The sequence below is a fragment of the Diabrotica virgifera genome, chromosome 3, assembly GCF_917563875.1.
Source record: "Diabrotica virgifera virgifera chromosome 3, PGI_DIABVI_V3a".
NCBI lineage: Eukaryota > Metazoa > Arthropoda > Insecta > Coleoptera > Chrysomelidae > Diabrotica > Diabrotica virgifera.
In genome coordinates, this window is record NC_065445.1 from 99,172,337 (window position 1) to 99,191,645 (window position 19,309).

Below are 19,309 nucleotides of genomic sequence, written 5' to 3' on the forward strand. Positions count from 1 at the left end.
CTAGGAATATCACTACAGTGGAACCTCGATAAGTCGAATTAATCGGGACCACGTCCGATCCGGGTTATCGAAAATCCGGGTTAGCCGGAGAATATGGTAAAATCAACTAAAATAAATATGAATAATAAAGAAATACACATTATAATTGCAAAAACATGAAACACATATGCACAGTACATCTAAATTATGGGCCATTCCACGAACATACGCCTGTTTTGGATTACTTCGACAACGAATATTTTACTGTGTAACATAAGAAGTACGAAAGTAAATGGCGCTAATAATTATTCCAATAAACAACAATGTAATTTGCAATTTACTTTTGTTCTTCTTATTTTGCACAGTAAAATATTCGTTGTCGAAGTAATCCAAAACAGGCGTATGTTCGTGGAATAGGGTATACGTACAGTTCTATAAAGTATTGTTTATTTCTTGGTAAAAACTCAGTCAAAGTGAAAAAATGTTTGTTTTATCTGATGAAAATCGGTCCGGGTTAGCCAGACTTCCGGGTTATCGGAGTCCGACTTATCGGGGTTCCACTGTACTTGTTTTTGCGAATTTATTTATCGTTTTTGTTATTATTTTAATTAAGTAGGTATTTTTATAAGACTGAACATAGTTCGAAATGAATTTCTTAAGGATAGGTTGTGCCAATGCTAGATCACTGTTACCTTCAATACGGGATGTGAGACAGATTATATTTCAAAACGAGTTTGACATATTTTTAATATGTGAATCATGGTTAAAAAAGACTATTAATGATTCAGTGTTAGCTATAAATGGATATTGTTTATTTAGGGCTGATAGAAACTGTAATGGTAAAGGAGTTTGCATTTATGCTAGAAATACAATACGTAGCGAAATAATTATTAGCGAGCAAGAATACATTTGGGAACAGCTTTGGATTAAAGTAACTATTAGTAAAAAAACTTATGCCATAGGAATTATTTATAAACCACATGAAAAAAATACAAACATTTTTTTAGATGAATTTGAAGACAGTCTTGTATATATTTATACAACTGTAGATGAGATGATATGTATGGGGGATTTTAACTTGGATTTGTTGGACTTTGAAAATACAAATGTAAAAAAATTTAATTGCATTCCAGAAGCACTTAATTTATGCCAGATAATTGATAAACCTACTAGAGTTACAGCCACCTCGGCAACTCTTTTAGATTATGTTATAGTACCGAACAGTACTGATTATGATGGGGGTGTTATGCAAAAGATTATTTCAGATCATTCAATGGTATTCTGTAATTAAAAAATTGATAATAACATAAAAACTCCAAAATTTATTACTTATAGAGGTTTTAAAAATTTTGATGAAGTAAGCGTTGAAAATGATCTATTTAACACATCATTTTTTAGAATTTTCGATCAGACCACAGTTGATGAAAAAATTTCGTATTTTGTAAACTGTCTGAATGGTCTTTTTGACAGACATGTCCCTATCGTTACATCAAGAGTTACTAAGCCTAAAGCACCTTGGTTAACTTTTCCTATAAAGATGATGATGGCAGAAAGAGATAAAGCACTAAGTAAGTATAAGCGAACTAGATCTGAGGTTCATTTCCAAACTTATAAAAATTTACGTAACTTTACGTTTCAGTCTATTAAGAGGGAAAAGAAAGCACATTTCGTGCAACAATTTAATAATAACACTCCTAGAGAAATGTGGCGTACTCTAAAATATAATAAATTTATACCTGACAAAAGAATTGAGATACCAAATAATTTAAATAATCCAGATGAGATAAACAAATTTTTTATTGAATCAATTCCACAATCTGAACCATCAGAAGATGTTAAAATTTTTTATAAAACTAATAAAATTATAGATTCTACTTTTAACTTTCATGAAATTAATGACTTGTTTGTTTACAAAGCAATTTGTGACATAAAAACTAATTCTGTGGGATGTGATGGTTTAAATGTTAATTTGATTAAACTATGTTGTCCGCATATAATTTCCTTTATTACTCATATTGTTAATTTTTGCATAACTAACTGTGTCGTTCCAACTTCCTGGAAAAAAGCAATTATTAAGGTTTTGCCTAAAAAGCAAAATCCTGTTGAATTTAAAGATTTGCGACCAATAAGTATTTTGCCTACCCTGTCGAAAGTTTTAGAAAGAGCTTTGGAAACACAAATTAAAGATTATTTACATGTTAATTCAATACTTCCTTCTATTCAGTCAGGTTTCCGTAAAGGATATAGTTGTACTACTGCTTTACTTCATTCATATTACTGATGATATTTTAAAAGGAGTAGATCAAGGTGAGTGCACAGTGTTAGTGTTATTAGATTTCAGTCGTGCATTCGATACCATACATTACGATCTTATGATTAGCATGTTAAAATATATAGGATTTTCTAATAATGCCAGTATTTTACTTGAACAGTATCTCAAATTTAGAGAGCAGCAAGTTTATATCAATGGTGTAAATTCAAACTTTCTATTACTTAAATCAGGTGTTCCACAAGGTTCCATCCTTGGACCTTTATTGTTTTCTTTATATACTTCTCAACTTTTAACCAAAATTTGGAATTGCAACGTGCACTTATATGCTGATGATACCCAATTGTATTTAAATTTTAAGCCAGATGATGTGGAAAATGCCTGCAAAATTATTAATGACAATCTAAAAGCATTTATTGATTATGCAACTGAGCACTGCCTGATTATTAATCCAACGAAATCAAAAGTAATGTTATTTGGTAATAAGCATCATCAGCAATATTTGATAAATTCAATTAACATTTATATAAACAATGAAAAACTTGAAGTTGTAAATGCTGCAAAAAACTTAGAGGTGTTACTCTTGACTCCGAACTAAGGTTTCAGAAACATGTAAATATACTGATACAACGCGCTTAGTGTAATATTAAAATGATTTATGGAAATCGCCATTTATTTTCAATTCATATTAGTCCAGAAAGCCACTGCGCATCCGCTAGGAAAAATATTCTAATTCGGATTTTTTGCACAATCTTACTCAAAAAAGACTCCTTTTAACAAATTTCCATGTTGCCAGGACCAAAAGGTGGTCAAAAATTTTTTAAACGTTTTTTTTTTGTTTTTTTCCTAAAATTATTTTTATTGCATGGAAAAAAGTTTTTTTAGGTTTTTTGGATCATTCCAAACAGAAAAGGTCTTTAGTGACTTTTTTCTAAAAATGATAGTTTTTGACATATAAGCGATTAAAAATTGAAAAATTGCGAAATCGGTCATTTTTAACCCTCAAAGACTATGTGAAAAACTGAAAATTTGAATGTTGCCAAGGTAGATAGATATTCTCTAAACATCGATTGATGAAATCCCGAAGAGTTTTTTGCAATACAATATTCAAAACTCCTTTGTTTTTTAATTGCGAATCAAGCGTGCGCGACACTATTTTCCACCGACAGTATGGTGCAAATGAAAGGAATAAATTCGTTATTTCGAAAATCGGCGACTTTAAGGAAAAATCCCGAAACAGGTCGATTTTTATTTTTAAGTTATGAATTGTGGCATATATGGTATACTAGTGACGTCATCCGTCTGGGCGTGATGAAGTAATCGATAATTTTTTTAAATGAGAATAGGGGTCGTGTGGTAGCTCGTTTGAAAGGTTCTTCAATGCTCCATCAAGCAATGTAAACATTTACATAATTTTTTATACAGGGTGTCCTTCTACTTCTTTTTTTGTCAAATAATTTAATTTAATAAAAATTTTTTGGACACCCTGTATAAATAATTATGTAAATGTTTATATTACTGAATAGAGAATTGAATAACCTTTCAAATAAGCTAGCACACGACCCATATTCTCATGATGACGTCACTATGTGGTATATTATGAACCCTCTGTATAAATCATAATTTAAATATGATGTTATTAACCTTTAGGGTATTGAACATACATAAAAACAATAGCTTATAGTTTGTATCACATGTTTATTACGAGTGAACTTGAACTATATTTGTTATGGTTCAGATAGGTATAAAAACACGCTGAGCAATCAGTATGGATATAGATATACAAATAATTATTAGAAGTTAGTATGTAGTAAGGCGAGGCGCTATGAATCATTAATGTTATTGTTTAGATATTGGATACCAGTGAATAAAATATAATGTATAGTAAGACGTGTTTAGTCTTTTTAATTAATTAGAACCAGAAGGCAGTAACAACACACTATTTAATACAACTAGTATACCATATATGCCACAATATCACAACTTAAAAATAAAAATTGACCTGTTTCGGGATTTTTCCTTAAAGTCGCGGGTTTACGAAATAACGAATTTATTCCTTTCATTTGCACCATACTGTCGGTGGAAAATAGTGTCGTGCACGCTTGATTAGCAATTAAAAAACAAAGGAGTTTTAAATATTGTATTGCAAAAAACTCTTCGGAATTTCATCAATCGATGTTTAAAGAATATCTACTTACCTTGGCAACATTCAAATTTTCAGCTTTTCACATAGTTTTTAAGGGTTAAAAATGGCCGATTTCGCAATTTTTCAATTTTTAATCGCTTATATGTCAAAAACTATCATTTTTAGAGAAAAGTCACTAAAGACCTTTTCTCTTTGGAATGATCCAAAAAACCTAAAAAAACTTTTTTCCGTGCAAAAAAAAATAATTTTAGGAAAAAAACAAAAAAAAAAACGTTTAAAAAATTTTTGACCACTTTTTGGTCCTGGCAACATGCAAATTTGTTAAAAGGAGTCCTTTTTGAGTAAGATTGTGCAAAGAATCCGAATTAGAATATTTTTCCTAGCGGATGCGCAGTGGCTTTCTGGATTATATGAAAAAACAGCTTTGTGAAACACTTGTATTATCATTATTTAATTACGCGGATGTATTGTATGGACCAAATTTAACTCTAGTATATAAAAATAAGATCCAAAAAGTTCAAAATTCGTGTCTTCGTTTAATTTTTGGTATAAGAAGGCGACAAAGATTATCGCATAAATTAAAAGAAACTAAATGACTAAATATGGAGAATAGAAGAAAACATCATTTTCTCACTCTTTGTCATAAAGTAATTGTAAATAAAAAACCATCTTACCTACATCGAAAAATAAAATATCGCTCTGATGTTCACAATATAAATATAAGAAATAGGGGATTGTTGACTATTCCTCCTTTTTCAAGTGAGCTTTATCGACGCTCTTATAGTTATCAAATCAGCAGTTTATATAATAAGATTCCATCTACATTAAAAACAAGTAACATACCAAAATTTAAATTCTTGCTTAAACGCCGTCTCCTAAACATTCAAAATGAAGGTGCCGTGATTTTTTTTCTCTTTCTCATAGTAATAAAAAAGTAAGTGGGTCCGTCTTCCTTGTGAGGTGCATTTTTTACTATCTTACTGTTCAATATTATATTATTTATTACTGTTTTGTTAGAACCATAAGACTACTATTATACTGGGGTTAAGTGGAAGAATATTTTTGTTGTGTCTTAGAACACAGCAAAAATAAACTTCGCCCTCTACTTTAGAGAATGTACATTTTTGTTATACTTATTATTTTTTGGAAATTAAAGTCGGTTTATTATTATTATTATATTATCACTTTTGAAGTTAAGGGTAAGATAAGCCTAATTCCAAAATCTCATGTAAATCAGTTCATAGTAAAAAATTTCGGAGGTAAAAACCTATTTTACGCTTCAATGACTGCACTATTTGGCAGACCGCCTACTGAAGGTGCGTGAGGTAGCTGAGACAGTAGGCATCTCAAAAGATCTCGTTGGTCATATCCTGCATCAAATCTTGGGCATAAAAAAGCTGTCGGCGCGATAGTTGTCGCATTTTCTAATTCCGAACAATAAACACAACCATGAGACCAATTCAGAGCAGCGTCTGATGCTGTTTAAGCATAAACAGGAACAGCATAAAAAGAAGTTTCTACGTTGTTTCATAACCGTCGACGAAACATGGTTCCACTAGTACATACCAGAGACCAAGGAACAGTCGATACAGTGGACATCGCCCCGCGAACGTGCTGCGAGGAGGGCGAAGACTGTCCAATCGGCTGGAAAGGTGATGACCACCATTTTCTGGGATTTACAAGGTGTTATATCCACTTCCTGGAAAAGTACAAAACAATCACAGGGCTTTACTGTGACGCATTATTGGCCCGATTTGACGCCGAATTTAAGAAAAAACAGCCCCAATTGGGGAAGAAAAGATACTCTTCCACCATGACAACGCTCCGGCTCACACCTCCGCCATCGCCATGGGCAAATTGGTCGAACTGGGTTACAAACTGCTGTTCCATCCAACGTATTCTCCAGATTTGTCCCTGTACTACTTCTTTTTGTTTCCAAACATGAAAAAGTCGGGCGCCAGAAATTTAAGTCGAATGATGAGTTCATCGCCGCCACGAAAGTATACCTTGCAGAGCTCCAAAAAACGTTATAACTTCATAGGGGTTAAAGAAGTTGGAGCATTGCTGGGTCAAGCGTACCGAACTAAAAGGAGACTATGTTCAGAAATAAATCGTCTCTTTTTCTAAATTTTTGTTTTTCTTTTGACTAAGTACTTATCGGACCGCCCTAGTAAGACCACGAAGTCACTTATTATACGACCAGACCCGGCGCTAGAGTATACGGTGCCCGTCTGCAAAACCCTTGGGTTTTTTAAATTAGTATTCTGTATAACACTCACGCTTAAGCGTGATTTAAAGGAAGAAACATACAAAAGGGGGAAGGTTTACTCTAGGGCTCTGCATATATTTTATATTTTTTATGAAAATTTGAAAACAGCGTTTTAAATTTAGATAAAGAAAATTAAACCATCTTACCAGCTGTAACTCATGCGGAATATCGTTAAAATTTATTGGTGCAATTAAATGTAATGTCACCTCGTCTTCGTAGTCAAAAGCGAATGCTTTATCAACATTTGCTTTAATGTAGTACCTAATGTATCCATAATTGCCATTATAAGGGTTGGGAATACCACTTCTTGGAAATGTAAAAGAAAACTCATATTCGTAGTGACCAGCTTGCAATGTACCTTGAAAATGTATTACATATTATAATTTTTAACTAAAATATATTTTTAAAACATTCTGCAAGGCTATTGTAAATAGTTTAAGTCATGTACATTGAATATAATTGAAAAACATATAAAGTAGGAAAAGTTAAAGATTACCCATGAAGGAACATATAAAACACGCTGTATTTTTCTGTCACCGTGTCACAAAAAAATTTGGCCAACGCAAGTACATGTAATACTTATATGAGCTGTTCTTATAGTACTGGTACTACTTCATTATTTTCTGGTATGTACATAAAAAAGATGTGTCTTTGTGTGCGATATGATCGCTCATGGGTAATTTTTCATTTTTCCTACTATAAGTAGTCAATATTTAACGGTTATCAATGAAATTAAATAGATAGTAAAGTTCAAACCGAACCCTTCTGTCAGTGCGTCATTAATTTTGAAGTCATATAGGATTTTAAGAATGTTGCGATCTATTGTATGATATTTTAGTTAAATCTGACAGTTGTCAGAATATTTATATTTATATAAATATTTGCCAGAATATTAATATACAAAATATTTAAGTAAAAAAATAAATAAGTATAAAATAAAATTTTCAGTACACAATGTCGGAAAATACTAACCTAGAATGACAATTGGTATTTTATCCGTTGACATTGTGAAAGTACCGTCACGATCGAGTACTTTTGCGTCAAATTATCTTTATTCGCATCATTGATTGGCTATCTATTTAGCTTATTCTAAATGTCAACCAATTATACATTCATAAGAAGAAGTCGTTTTAGTATGCAGCGTCCCGTCAACGAATACATAATTTTCTAAGGTCTATGTATAATAATCACGAACGTTTTTTTTTCTGCCATTTTAGATGTTTCTGGACGTTTTTTCTGTCGCTTCCAACTTAATGCGTTAGAGAGAATAAGGTAAACTATAAACTATGACGCACTGAAAGAAGGGTTTAGTTTGAACTATACTAGTAATAACATATAGGGAACTATTCAATATTAATTGGTATCAACCAGCAGAAATCACCAACAGCATGTGTAATGTGATGTAACCGATATGTGCATATCCAGTTCCTGGTTATACAACTAACTTAACATTACATCTTTACACTCAGAAAGATAAACAGGGTAAAACATATTTGAATATGTGTGTAGTTACATCTCTACTTATATTATTAAAATTAATTACAATTATTGGTATAGAAGGCGTATAATAAAAAACGACATATGAGTCGTATACGACGTATATACGGGGTATGAGTGAATGATTGGCTTGGCCACCACCTAAGTTGGAAAGACTCACGTCAAACACACCAAGGAAGAAAATAGTTAAGAGAGCAAAGTAACAGAGGAAAGTAACTGTTAAGAGCAAAATAAATTCCCAACCAAAGAAAACTAATAATGCTGTGTCCACTTTGTCGCGGAGATGGATAGAATAGGAGGTGTCACTAGATGGATAGAATAGGAGGAGGAAGAAGATCTAGAACTCTGCGACATTTTTGTTTTCTAGACTTTAGGATAGCTGTTTTCGTTTGTTGTCAGCGACCTCTTTTAATTATTCTGCAGTATTCAATCCCTAGCATTCTTTCCTATGAAATTGTATTTTCTCAATGTTATCTTCTGTCTGATTAATGTGTGGATTCTCTTGTGTTAGTTTTTATCAAGATCCCAGTTCGATACAATCTTAACTTTGCCGCTCTTGAGATATTATTCGAGCATTGCTATCTTTGATATTCAAACTCGTGTATAAGTGTATATGGCGTTGGCGCAAAATTTCGCGCCAATGTGTTTTAAATGCATTCATTTTTTTCGAATCCAGATAAAACTAATGTTTTTGAAAAATTTAAACACAGAATGAAAGATTACATATACATTATTACCGAGGCCCGAAAGTTACAGGGGCGAAAAAAAGAGAAAATTTATTGTGAACTTTAATTTTCAAATATCTCATTCAAAAGAAACTTTTTGGTTATTCTAAGGGACTTTCGACCCTCGGTAATAATGTAGTCTTTCATTCTGCATTTAAATGTTTCAAAGATATTTATTAATTTTTTCAGGATTCGAAAAAAAATTAATGCATTTAAAACACATTGGCGCGGAATTTTGAGCCTACGCCCTCGACGAGTTGTTTCCTTTAAATTACGTATAATTAATTCCATATCCGTTGTTTTTCTGTCATTGATAAGTCAGTACCTATTCCTTAGCTTTATTTTCGATTAATTTATGGTAGGGCAGCAAAGTATGCTAAATGTGCAGTCACTCGAGCGCTTTGGGAACCTATTGGGTTGTAAAGAGTAGGTCCTAAAACCAAAAAAGTTAAGTAAAGTTTTCCATTTTAGTGGGCGCTTGCCATTTTTTAATTTAATTTTCCATTTCCAACAATGGTTTTTTCCGATTATGGCGACATCTATCAATAATTCTAAAAAATGTTTCGAATAAAAGTTACTTATTTTTACGTAAGGAATCCAAATCTGCAATAAAAAATGAGGGTTCCTATTTAAGATTTTAAAGTAACTCCCCACCCCACATCCATGGGAGGTCGTATTTGGTGTCTTTCGACAGATTTTTCAAAAATATTGAATAAGTGTATTTTACAGTTTTTCGATCTGATCTTCATTTCGCGAAATATCGCGGGATTCGTAATTAAAATATTAAATTTACCCCCACCCCTCTCCGTGAGAAGTCGTGTTTAGTATCATTCGATAGATTTTTAAAAAATATTGAGCATATATTTTTTAGTTTTTCGATCTGTCATTCATTTCGCGAAATATTCGCTTTTTTCTTGTGAAACTTTGGGACTCACCCATTTCCTTACGCCCGGCTCAAATCGTCAGATTTTTGAAATATACACTCTTTTGCATGTACTTAACCTACCTTATCTTAATCTGACAATTTCGAGTTTTTTTAAGGGTAGATTTTTTTTTTTCGGGCCCCCCTTAACGAACTCCCCTGTGTTAAGAGCCAATATATAGTAGAGGTACATCTGCAGGGTACCAGGTTTCTCACCATATGCTAATCTGACGCGCTCGAGTGACTGCAAAAATCCCCGCTTGGGCTCCCCTACCATTAGATATTCTCAGTACAATATATATGTATATTTCATTCATGCTGTTTTGTTTAAGTTTTTAGGGCAGTTAAATCACAATTCTTTTTATTTCGAATTATGTTTACAGAAATTGATTGATATTTAGACAGGTTTAAATTTGGACCTACCATTCGCACATTTGTTCATTTACAGTACTTCTCACTCGGCTAGTTATGTAATTAACTCAATTGTATTATAAGACTAAATTTAGATGTTAAATTACCTAATTGTGGTGATACCAACATAGTATATGTTTACGTCATGTGTAACCATAACTTAGATACCTTTTAATTTTTGGGATAAGATACTAAATTTCCAGTTATCTTTTATCTATCCAAACGACATTAAGTTATTATAGACAAGGCGGAAACGGCGGGTTCGTTGGGAAAAATATTCCCATGAGATATTTTTGCATAATCACATTCGTGAGACATCCCAGAATAAGGTTCAAGAAGTCGCCCACGAGAAAAGTGGGCCAATTTTTTTTTAACAATTTTTTTTAATCAAATTGCAAAAATTGATATTTTTGGCCGGGACTATTTTTTTTAGGTTTTTTGGGCCATTCTGTACAAAAAAGGTCTCTTATAATTTTTCTCTAAAGTTGATCTTTTTCGAGTTATAAGCAAGTCAAAATTTGAAAAACGCGAAAATGGCCATTTTTAAGATTTAATAACTCGGTCAAAAATTATTATTTTGAAAGTCAGAAAGTGACTAAATCAAAGTTTAAAGTCGCCGCTACATGATCCTGAAGAAATCTGTGTCATTAATTTACTACTAAGCTGTTATTTCTAATTAATAACAATGAGTGGATATATCGTATTCACGCTGCTGTAAATGTGAGTGCGAGTAAGATGCACAATTGGACTGCTGGAATGGCTTCTCTCTCGCACTCAGCATTTACAGCCCCGCACACGTGCATGGAGCTTATTATTATTACTTAAAAATAACAGCTTAGTAATAAAATAATGACAAACATTTTTTCAGAATCTTGTAGGGGGGGCTTTAAACTTTGATTTAGTCATATATTGACTTTCATAATAATAACTTCTAACCGAGTTATTAAGCCTTGAAAATCGCCATTTTTCGTTTTTTTTTTCAATTTTAAATTGCTTATAAGTAGAAAAAGATCAACTTTAGAGAAAAATAATAAGAGACCTTTTTTGTCCAGAATGGTCCAAAAAATTAAAGAAAAAATTGTTCAGGCCAAAAATATTGATTCTTGCAATTTGATTAAAAAAAAATTGTTAAAAAAAATTGGCCCACTTTTCACATGGGCGACTTCTTGAACCTTATTCTGGGATGTCTCACGAATGTGATTATGTAAAAAAATCTCATGGGAATATTTTTCCCTTCGAACCCGCCGTTTTCGCCTTGTCTATTACTACAATTTTACAATACAGTTGTAGTAATTAGTGATTACCAGATTGTTAATAAAGAACTTTATTGAATAAGCAAGGTTATAAACATTGTTGTTGTTCCACATCGTACATCGAACCCCCTTCCCGTCCAAGGGCGATGCCATGTCCCGTGACCGCTGACAACCGTCCATAGACACTGTTGCCAGATGTCATCTTAACATTACAACATCTCCCTTTTTCCAAAAATATAGAAACATATAAAACTAAAAATATAATACTTAATTTAAGTGCAATAGTCCTTCAGATAGGCAGGTTTTCTAATAGTTCGTCCAAACTTATTTGTAGGAGGAGATCCTGTTTCATTATTGCTAGGTTGAACAGTCTTAGCAATATTATTGTGAATGTTACTAACAGGCAAACTTGGCCTGGGTATACCTTCTAAAAGAGGAACATCACACTTAGGATTAACTACAACATCATTGTGCGATTTTCTTAACTGAAAAGTGTTTCTTCTCAAAAACCGACCATCAGACTTTTGTATTACATAAGACCTAGGAACCTGACAAGGTTGAACAATTTTGGCAGGCGACCATAACTTAGATCTACCGTCTTGAACTAAGACATTGTTGCCTGTTTCAAATTTTTTTCTAGAAATTGCAGTCTGATCATAACTTAGTTTAGAATTAGCTTTAGACGCTAGTATTTGCTTACTGACATTTGTACAAAGTTTAGGCTTTAGAAGCTTTGTGTTACATGGTAATTTATCGCGCAACACACGTGACATTAGCATTTGGGAAGGTGAATAATTCATACCCGTGATAGGTGTGTTACGATAAGCGAGTAAAGCCAAGTTTACATCTTCATTATTTTCAGCACATTTCTTCATCAGTCTCTTGGCTATACCCACTCCCTTTTCCGCTAACCCATTGGATTTAGGATACCTTGGACTTGATGTTATTATATTTATCCCCCACTCCTTAGCAAATACCTTAAGCCTATAACTACTAAATGGCATATTGTCAGATATCATAACAGATGGTATTCCGAACAGTGAAAAAATTTCTTTTAAAACACTAATTACACTTTCTGAAGTTTTGTTTCGTAATTCCTTTATTTCTAGCCATCTGCTATAATAATCTACTAGGACTAAATAGTCTTTATTGCCAAATTGAAATAAATCAACCCCTACTTTATTGAAGGGCAGGTCTGGGACTTGATGGGGTATTAAAGGTTCCTTTGAATTTGATATGTTAAATTTTTCACAAATGGAACAACTTTGTACCACCTTAACAATATCATTACTCATGCCCGGCCAATATAGTACAGATTGTGCTCTATTTTTAGATTTGTTAATGCCATAATGGCCAGTGTGTATGATGTCTAGCATTTCCCTTCTTAAGCTTTTTGGGACTATTACTTTTAAACCTAAATAAAGAATACCATGTTGGACCGTAATGTTATCTCTTAGTTTATATAGGTTTTTAAGTTCATGACTCTCTATATTTGTATTATTTTTAGGAAAACCAACACTGTACCAGTCTAGAAATGTTTTAAGATTTTTGTCCTTGGCTGTTTCTAACTTTATTTGAGCTAAGCGATTATCACTAATGTGTGAGTCAACACTCATACAGTGGACTACTTCTAACAAGGTTTTATCTTCGCAAGCTGTGTTTTTTAAAAAATTTCTTGAGAGAAAATCTGCCATAAACATTTTTGGCCCCGGAACATATTCAAAAGTCAAGTCATATTTTAATAATTTTAATAGCATTCTTTGCAACCTAGAACTTACCTTATTTATGTCCTTTTTTGCAATCGAAATTAGGGGCTTGTGATCAGTTTGTATAGTTACTTTATAACCATAAATGAATTGATGGTATTTTTCAACACCAGAACAAACTGCATACAACTCCTTTTCAATAGGAGCCCATCTTACCTGAGATTCTGTAAGACTTTTAGAATAAAAAGATACTGGTTGCCCCTCTTGTAAGAGGCAAGCACCCACCCCTTCTTTAGAACTGTCCGTTTGTAAAATTATGGGCTGGTCCTTGTTAAATATTTTTAAAGTAGGCGCTTTACTTAATTTATTTTTTAATTCTAGAAAAGCTTTGTCTTGCTTGTTACCCCAATTCCACATATATTCTTTTTTAATAAGCTCTCGAAGAGGAGCTGTACTTTCAGTAAAATGTGGTATGAATTTGCTTAAATAATTGCACATTCCCAGAAAAGATTTCAAAGTTTTTACATTTTTAGGTGTTTCTAATTTTAATATACTTTCTACATGATCAGGATCACATTTAATCCCAAATTCAGAAATTATGACTCCTAAAAATTTTACTTGGTTTACCCTGTATTGCAATTTATTTTTATTAAATTTAACATTATGCTTTTTAGCTCTATCAATGACATTTTTAAAAATTATATCATGTTCCTGTATACTATTTGCTGCAATTATTAGGTCATCAAAATAAATTTCAATCCCATTTATGTCCCCAAAAATATTAAAGTTCAAATTCTGCATTACCTCAGGAGCTGATGACAACCCGGAAGGCATTCGTAAATATCTGTAAACACCATGAGGTGTACTAAAGCAACACATTTTACTGCTATCTTCATCTAACACTACTTGAAGAAACCCATCCTTCATGTCCAGGACTGAAAAGTATTTTTTTCCTGCCAATCTACTAAAAATTTCCTCCGCAGAGGGTATTAAACACCTCTCCCTTATGATGCCCTGATTTAGATACTGTGGATCAAGGCATAACCTTAAACTACCATTAGGTTTCTCCACAATAACTAAATTATGGCACCACTCAATAGGTCCCTGCACTTTTTGTATAATGCTCTCCTTTTCTAATTTGTCAAGAGCCTTTTTTAATTTAGGTTTTATAGACTCAGGAATTCTTCTCTGAGGCTTAACTACTGGCTCTGCTCCTTCTTTTAACTTTATACTATAGCTACCTATGTTACCTAGTCCCTCAAATACTACTTTATCTTTAGCAAAAAGGTTTTCTAGCTTTTCTTTGCTTGTGAATATGGTATCTACCCTTTTTATCAAGTTTAAACTAACACAATCCCTTAGGCCCAAAATAGGTACAGTTTGTTTTGTTGAACTATAATGAATTTAATTTCTGTTTTCTTATCTTTAACATTACAGTCCAAAACTGCTGTCCCAAGAGGTCTTATTTTGTTGCCATCATACACTACTAGAACAGTATCAGTATCTACTAAAGTGGTTTTACTTTCATCAATTTTTAAAAAATATTTATGTGGCAAAATAGAAACCTCACTGCCGGTATCTAGCTTAAAAGGTATGTCAACATCATGCACACTTACCCTCTCTATCCAGCATTTATCTTCTTGTTTTTCTACAGAATCTACTTCTATACAGTCAATTTGTAAGTAGTCACCTATATCACTACCACTATCACTTTCCACTTCCCGAAGTTCATGCATTTTCCTCTGACCAAATTTGCAGACATTAGCAAAATGATTTTGCTTTTTGCACACAACACATATCTTCCCATAAGCTGGGCATTCTCTGGGCTTATGCATCCTGCCACAAAATTGACATTTCTTCTGTACTGCTACTGCTTGACTTTTATTTCTTAACTTGTTTTCTCTCCTGAAGTCCTTCTTCATTACTGCATCTATTGCTTTCTCATTATTAAGTGCTTTTAACTGTTTCTTACTCATTTGTGCAGCCCTGCAATATTCTACTGCTGTTTTTAAATCCAAATTTGGTGTTCTTAATAGTCTTTCTTGCAGCTCATTATTTTTAATTCCAATTACAATCTTGTCCTTCAACAGGCTGTTTTCAAGACCAAGAGTACCAAAATTGCACGGCTTTACCAAAGTTTTAATATCCGTGAGAAAATGTTCAAAGTCTTCATTATCTCCTTGTAGCCTGTTGAAGAACTTGTATCTGTCATAAGTTTCATTTTTAACAGGAGCGCAGTGATTCTCAAAGGCTTGAATTACTTCTTTATATATTTTTTTCTTATCATCCTCTAGTTCGAAAGTTTCAAATACAACCTGCGCCTCCTCTCCCGCTATGTTTAAAAATATAGCTATTTTTGTCTCGTCATCTTTCTTTTCGTATCCCGATGCCTTCATGTAATACTTTAAACTATTATGGAACTGTTCAAAGTTTTTTGCTATGTCCTCATCGAATTTTAGGTTATTTGGTGGTTTAAAAGAAGCCATAATACCTTACTTATTTTCACTACTACTAGTTAGTTGCTAAAAGTTATTTGCTAAAAATGTTCTTGTTCTTTTATTTTACACGTGGCCTTTTTTCTTTAAAGCTTAACCTCAAAGTGGTTTTTATTTTTCCTGTGTTCACAAAAACACTATTCTTTCCTCTTTATGTTTCTGATGTTTTTCACCTGACACCATGTAGTAATTAGTGATTACCAGATTGTTAATAAAGAACTTTATTGAATAAGCAAGGTTATAAACATTGTTGTTGTTCCACATCGTACATCGAACCCCCTTCCCGTCCAAGGGCGATGCCATGCCCCGTGACCGCTGACAACCGTCCATAGACACTGTTGCCAGATGTCATCTTAACATTACAACAACAGTTATATCCTGGGGCCTGATTCTAATTCATTTCGACAGTCGCAATTTCATTTCGACACCGCCATGACAGCAACTGGGGATGGGGATATTAACCTTATCATGTTGAGACTGCTCAGAATTTGGGTTGGCGCTTCGGTTTCTTGGATTTTGTTGATAGTCTGGGAAAATTATCGAAATAATACCATTTTTGGGAAAAATTATTTACCAGCTATTTTATTGCTAAAATCGAATCTTAAGATTGCATATATTAGTAATATGGGGTATGACAAGTCCGCAGAAAGTGTGTTATTTTATTTATAAACAAATTAGCACTCCTAAATCTTCTTTTTTTTTCAATTAGTGGTCTGTATCTCCTATAATTTTTCCTTTGAGCCAAAAACACTCAAATAAAAATTCACCGTAATTTAGTTCTGCACAAAGTTATTTTTTTTCCGATTTCCTTCAACAAAAATTTTACTCAGAAAATCCGAGTTTTCCCAAAAAATCTGCCATTTTCAATTAAAATTTTAGGGAAGTACCTAATTATTTATCAATAATTAAATAATTGAAGACATGAAAGATTTATTATAGTAGATTATACAGAGGGGCTAAATTATGGAATAAATTCATTTCTTTAAAACGGACGATTTTGGAGCAAAATCCCGAAAGAGGTCGATTTTTATTTTTAAATTACAATTTTTTGGCATATATTTCATACTAGTGACGTCATCCATCTGAGCGTGATGACGTAATCGATAATTTTGTTAATGGGAATAGGGGTCGTGTGGTAGGTCATTTGAAAGGGCGTTTAATTCTCTATTCAGTAATATAAACATTAATATCATTAGGTATTTATACAGGGTTGCCAAAAAAAAATTTTGAATTAAATTAATTGGCGCAAAAAGAAGAATGTATGTAATTTATTTAACTCAAAATACATTGTACTGCTGTCAGAAAATAGAAAAAAAGGTTTATTTCACAAATAAACATTTCTTTTCGCTTAAATTAAATCACAAACAGCCTCCCTCCTACCTATTGGCAGTTTGAACTTTTAATTTAAGCTAAAAGCAATGTTTATTTGCAAAATAAACATTTTTTTCTATTTTCTGACAGCAATAGAATGTATTTTGAGTTAAATAAATTACATGCATTCTTCTTCTTGCGTCAATTAATTTAATTCAAAATTTTTTTTGGCCTCCCTGTATAAATATTGATATTAATGTTTATAATACTGAATAGAGAATTGAACGCCTTTGTAAATGAGATACAACACGAACCCATATTTCTATTTAAAAAAATAATTACGTCATCACGCTCGGATGGATGACGTCACTAGTTTGAAATATATGCCAAGAAATTTAATTTAAAAATAAAAATCGACCTGTTTCGGGATTTTTCTCTAAAATCGTCCATTTTAGAGAAAATGAATTTATTCCATAATTTAGCCCCTCTCTGTATATCAGGAGACCGGCGACAATCTAACCAATAGTTTAGCAATAATTAAAATGTTAATTAAAAAATTTCGGTCGAAATAATAACCAGAAAGATTATGATACACCAGAATAACTATGATTTTCATATAAAAAAGCACTATACCTATTCAACGTACCTTACAGGATTGAAATTGGACCATTTGAGCGGTCTCAGGAATGTTATAAAGAAACAATTTTTTGACTTATAAACAAATAGAACCCCTCAGAAAATATTAGATTAAATTAAATTAAGTTAACACTGTTCAAAAGAGCACGGCTTCTGTGTCCTTTTCGAAGAAAAACAAATTGAATTGCGAGGAGTGATTCCAGGTATAACCGGTCAAATTTGACCGGCATTTGCGACAGAGTTATAAACAACAGGATTTTAATCTTTGAACCATTAGATACCTTTTAATTCCGGTCCTCTTTGTACATACAAATTTTCATATCTTCAAGACACTCATAACAAAAAAGATTTATGTCACTGTCACCAAATTATTTACCTAATTATTGATAAATAATTACTTCCCTCAAATTTTAGTTGAAAATTAAAGATTTTGTTTGGAAAACCCGAATTTTCCGAAGAAAATTTCCGTCGAAGGAAATTGGAATAAATTATCAATGTGCAGAATTAAATTACTGTCAATTTTTATGTGAGTGTTTTGGTTTAAAGTTAAAATTTTCGGAGTTATAGAGCAATAATAAAAAAAAACGATTTCGGAGCGCTAATTTGTTTATAAACAAAATAGCACACTTTCTGTGGACTTTGCACAGCTATATTACTAATATAGGAAATCTTAAGATTTGATTTCAGCATGTCCAGCAATAAAATAGCTGGTAATTAATTTTCCTTGTTTTTTACTAATTTTCCCAGATTATTACCTCACATCTTTCATTGAGTTGATGATTCATGTTGTGGACATTCTCAATTATTATATTTCTAATTTAATACTATTCTATCTAATTCCTCAAAACAAGCAAATTTCAATTAAACCCAGCTATATTATAATACCTTTTGATTTAGTTTTCCTTGCAAGAAATAAACAAAACACATCTAAACTAAACCTAACCTCGCTTTTGGCCATTCATTCATCTCCGTGTCAAATAATTTCGACAGTCGCCATATTGAAAGCGACTTGTTTTTGGTCGAAATTTGATTTAGAATCAGGGCCCAGATTCTGCTAAATTTAAAGCGCCCACTACGGGTTGATTGATTAGTGGGGTAAAGCTCAATAGATCCGCTATAGTAATAGATAGCAATAAAAGTTAATAACAAAAATTTTAGCCCACTTTGAGTTTCACATTACAAAATTAGTTAGAATGTTACAGGTTGTTCGATAACACAGTGGCAGACCAAACTTATGTTTTTTTTAATGGAACACCCTATATTTTATTTTATATTCGAAATCCTGTTAACTTCTCCATCACAAAAATATAAAGGCTTGTTATGTTATACAGGGTATTTAGAAAGTTATAACCAATTTTGTATGAAAATCGTAACAAGTTCAACTCCCTGTATAAATAAAAATAAGCGCAACAGCAATGGTTTATTAATGCCATATTTTTTTATTTATTGTCAAAATTTTCAAGAATTATTTAGTGAGTCAAAACGCAAGTAATCTACATTCGCTCTCGCGAGATTTTTTTTGAGACATTCGGAATAGGAAACCTACAACACAAAAATTCCTACCTCACACTATTAACTGCTAAAATCAACTCAAATCAACTTAATCTTTCATTAAAAAAAGAAGAATTATTAGAAATAGTGGGAGTGTCTACTAATCTCATAAAATTTTGTGAAGTTTATTTCTACAAAA

At 32.3% G+C, this 19,309-nt stretch overlaps 1 protein-coding gene across 1 annotated transcript in view; it reads right to left on the bottom strand.

Moving 5' to 3' along the window:
- The window catches only part of LOC114334669 (arrestin domain-containing protein 3-like), a 121,129-nt gene that overhangs the window by 72,569 nt on the left and 29,251 nt on the right, over nt 1–19,309 (bottom strand). The window contains exon 4 of the mRNA XM_050645327.1: nt 6,810–7,021. Coding sequence (XP_050501284.1) covers nt 6,810–7,021 — 212 coding nt within the window. The remainder of the gene's footprint in view (nt 1–6,809; nt 7,022–19,309) is intronic.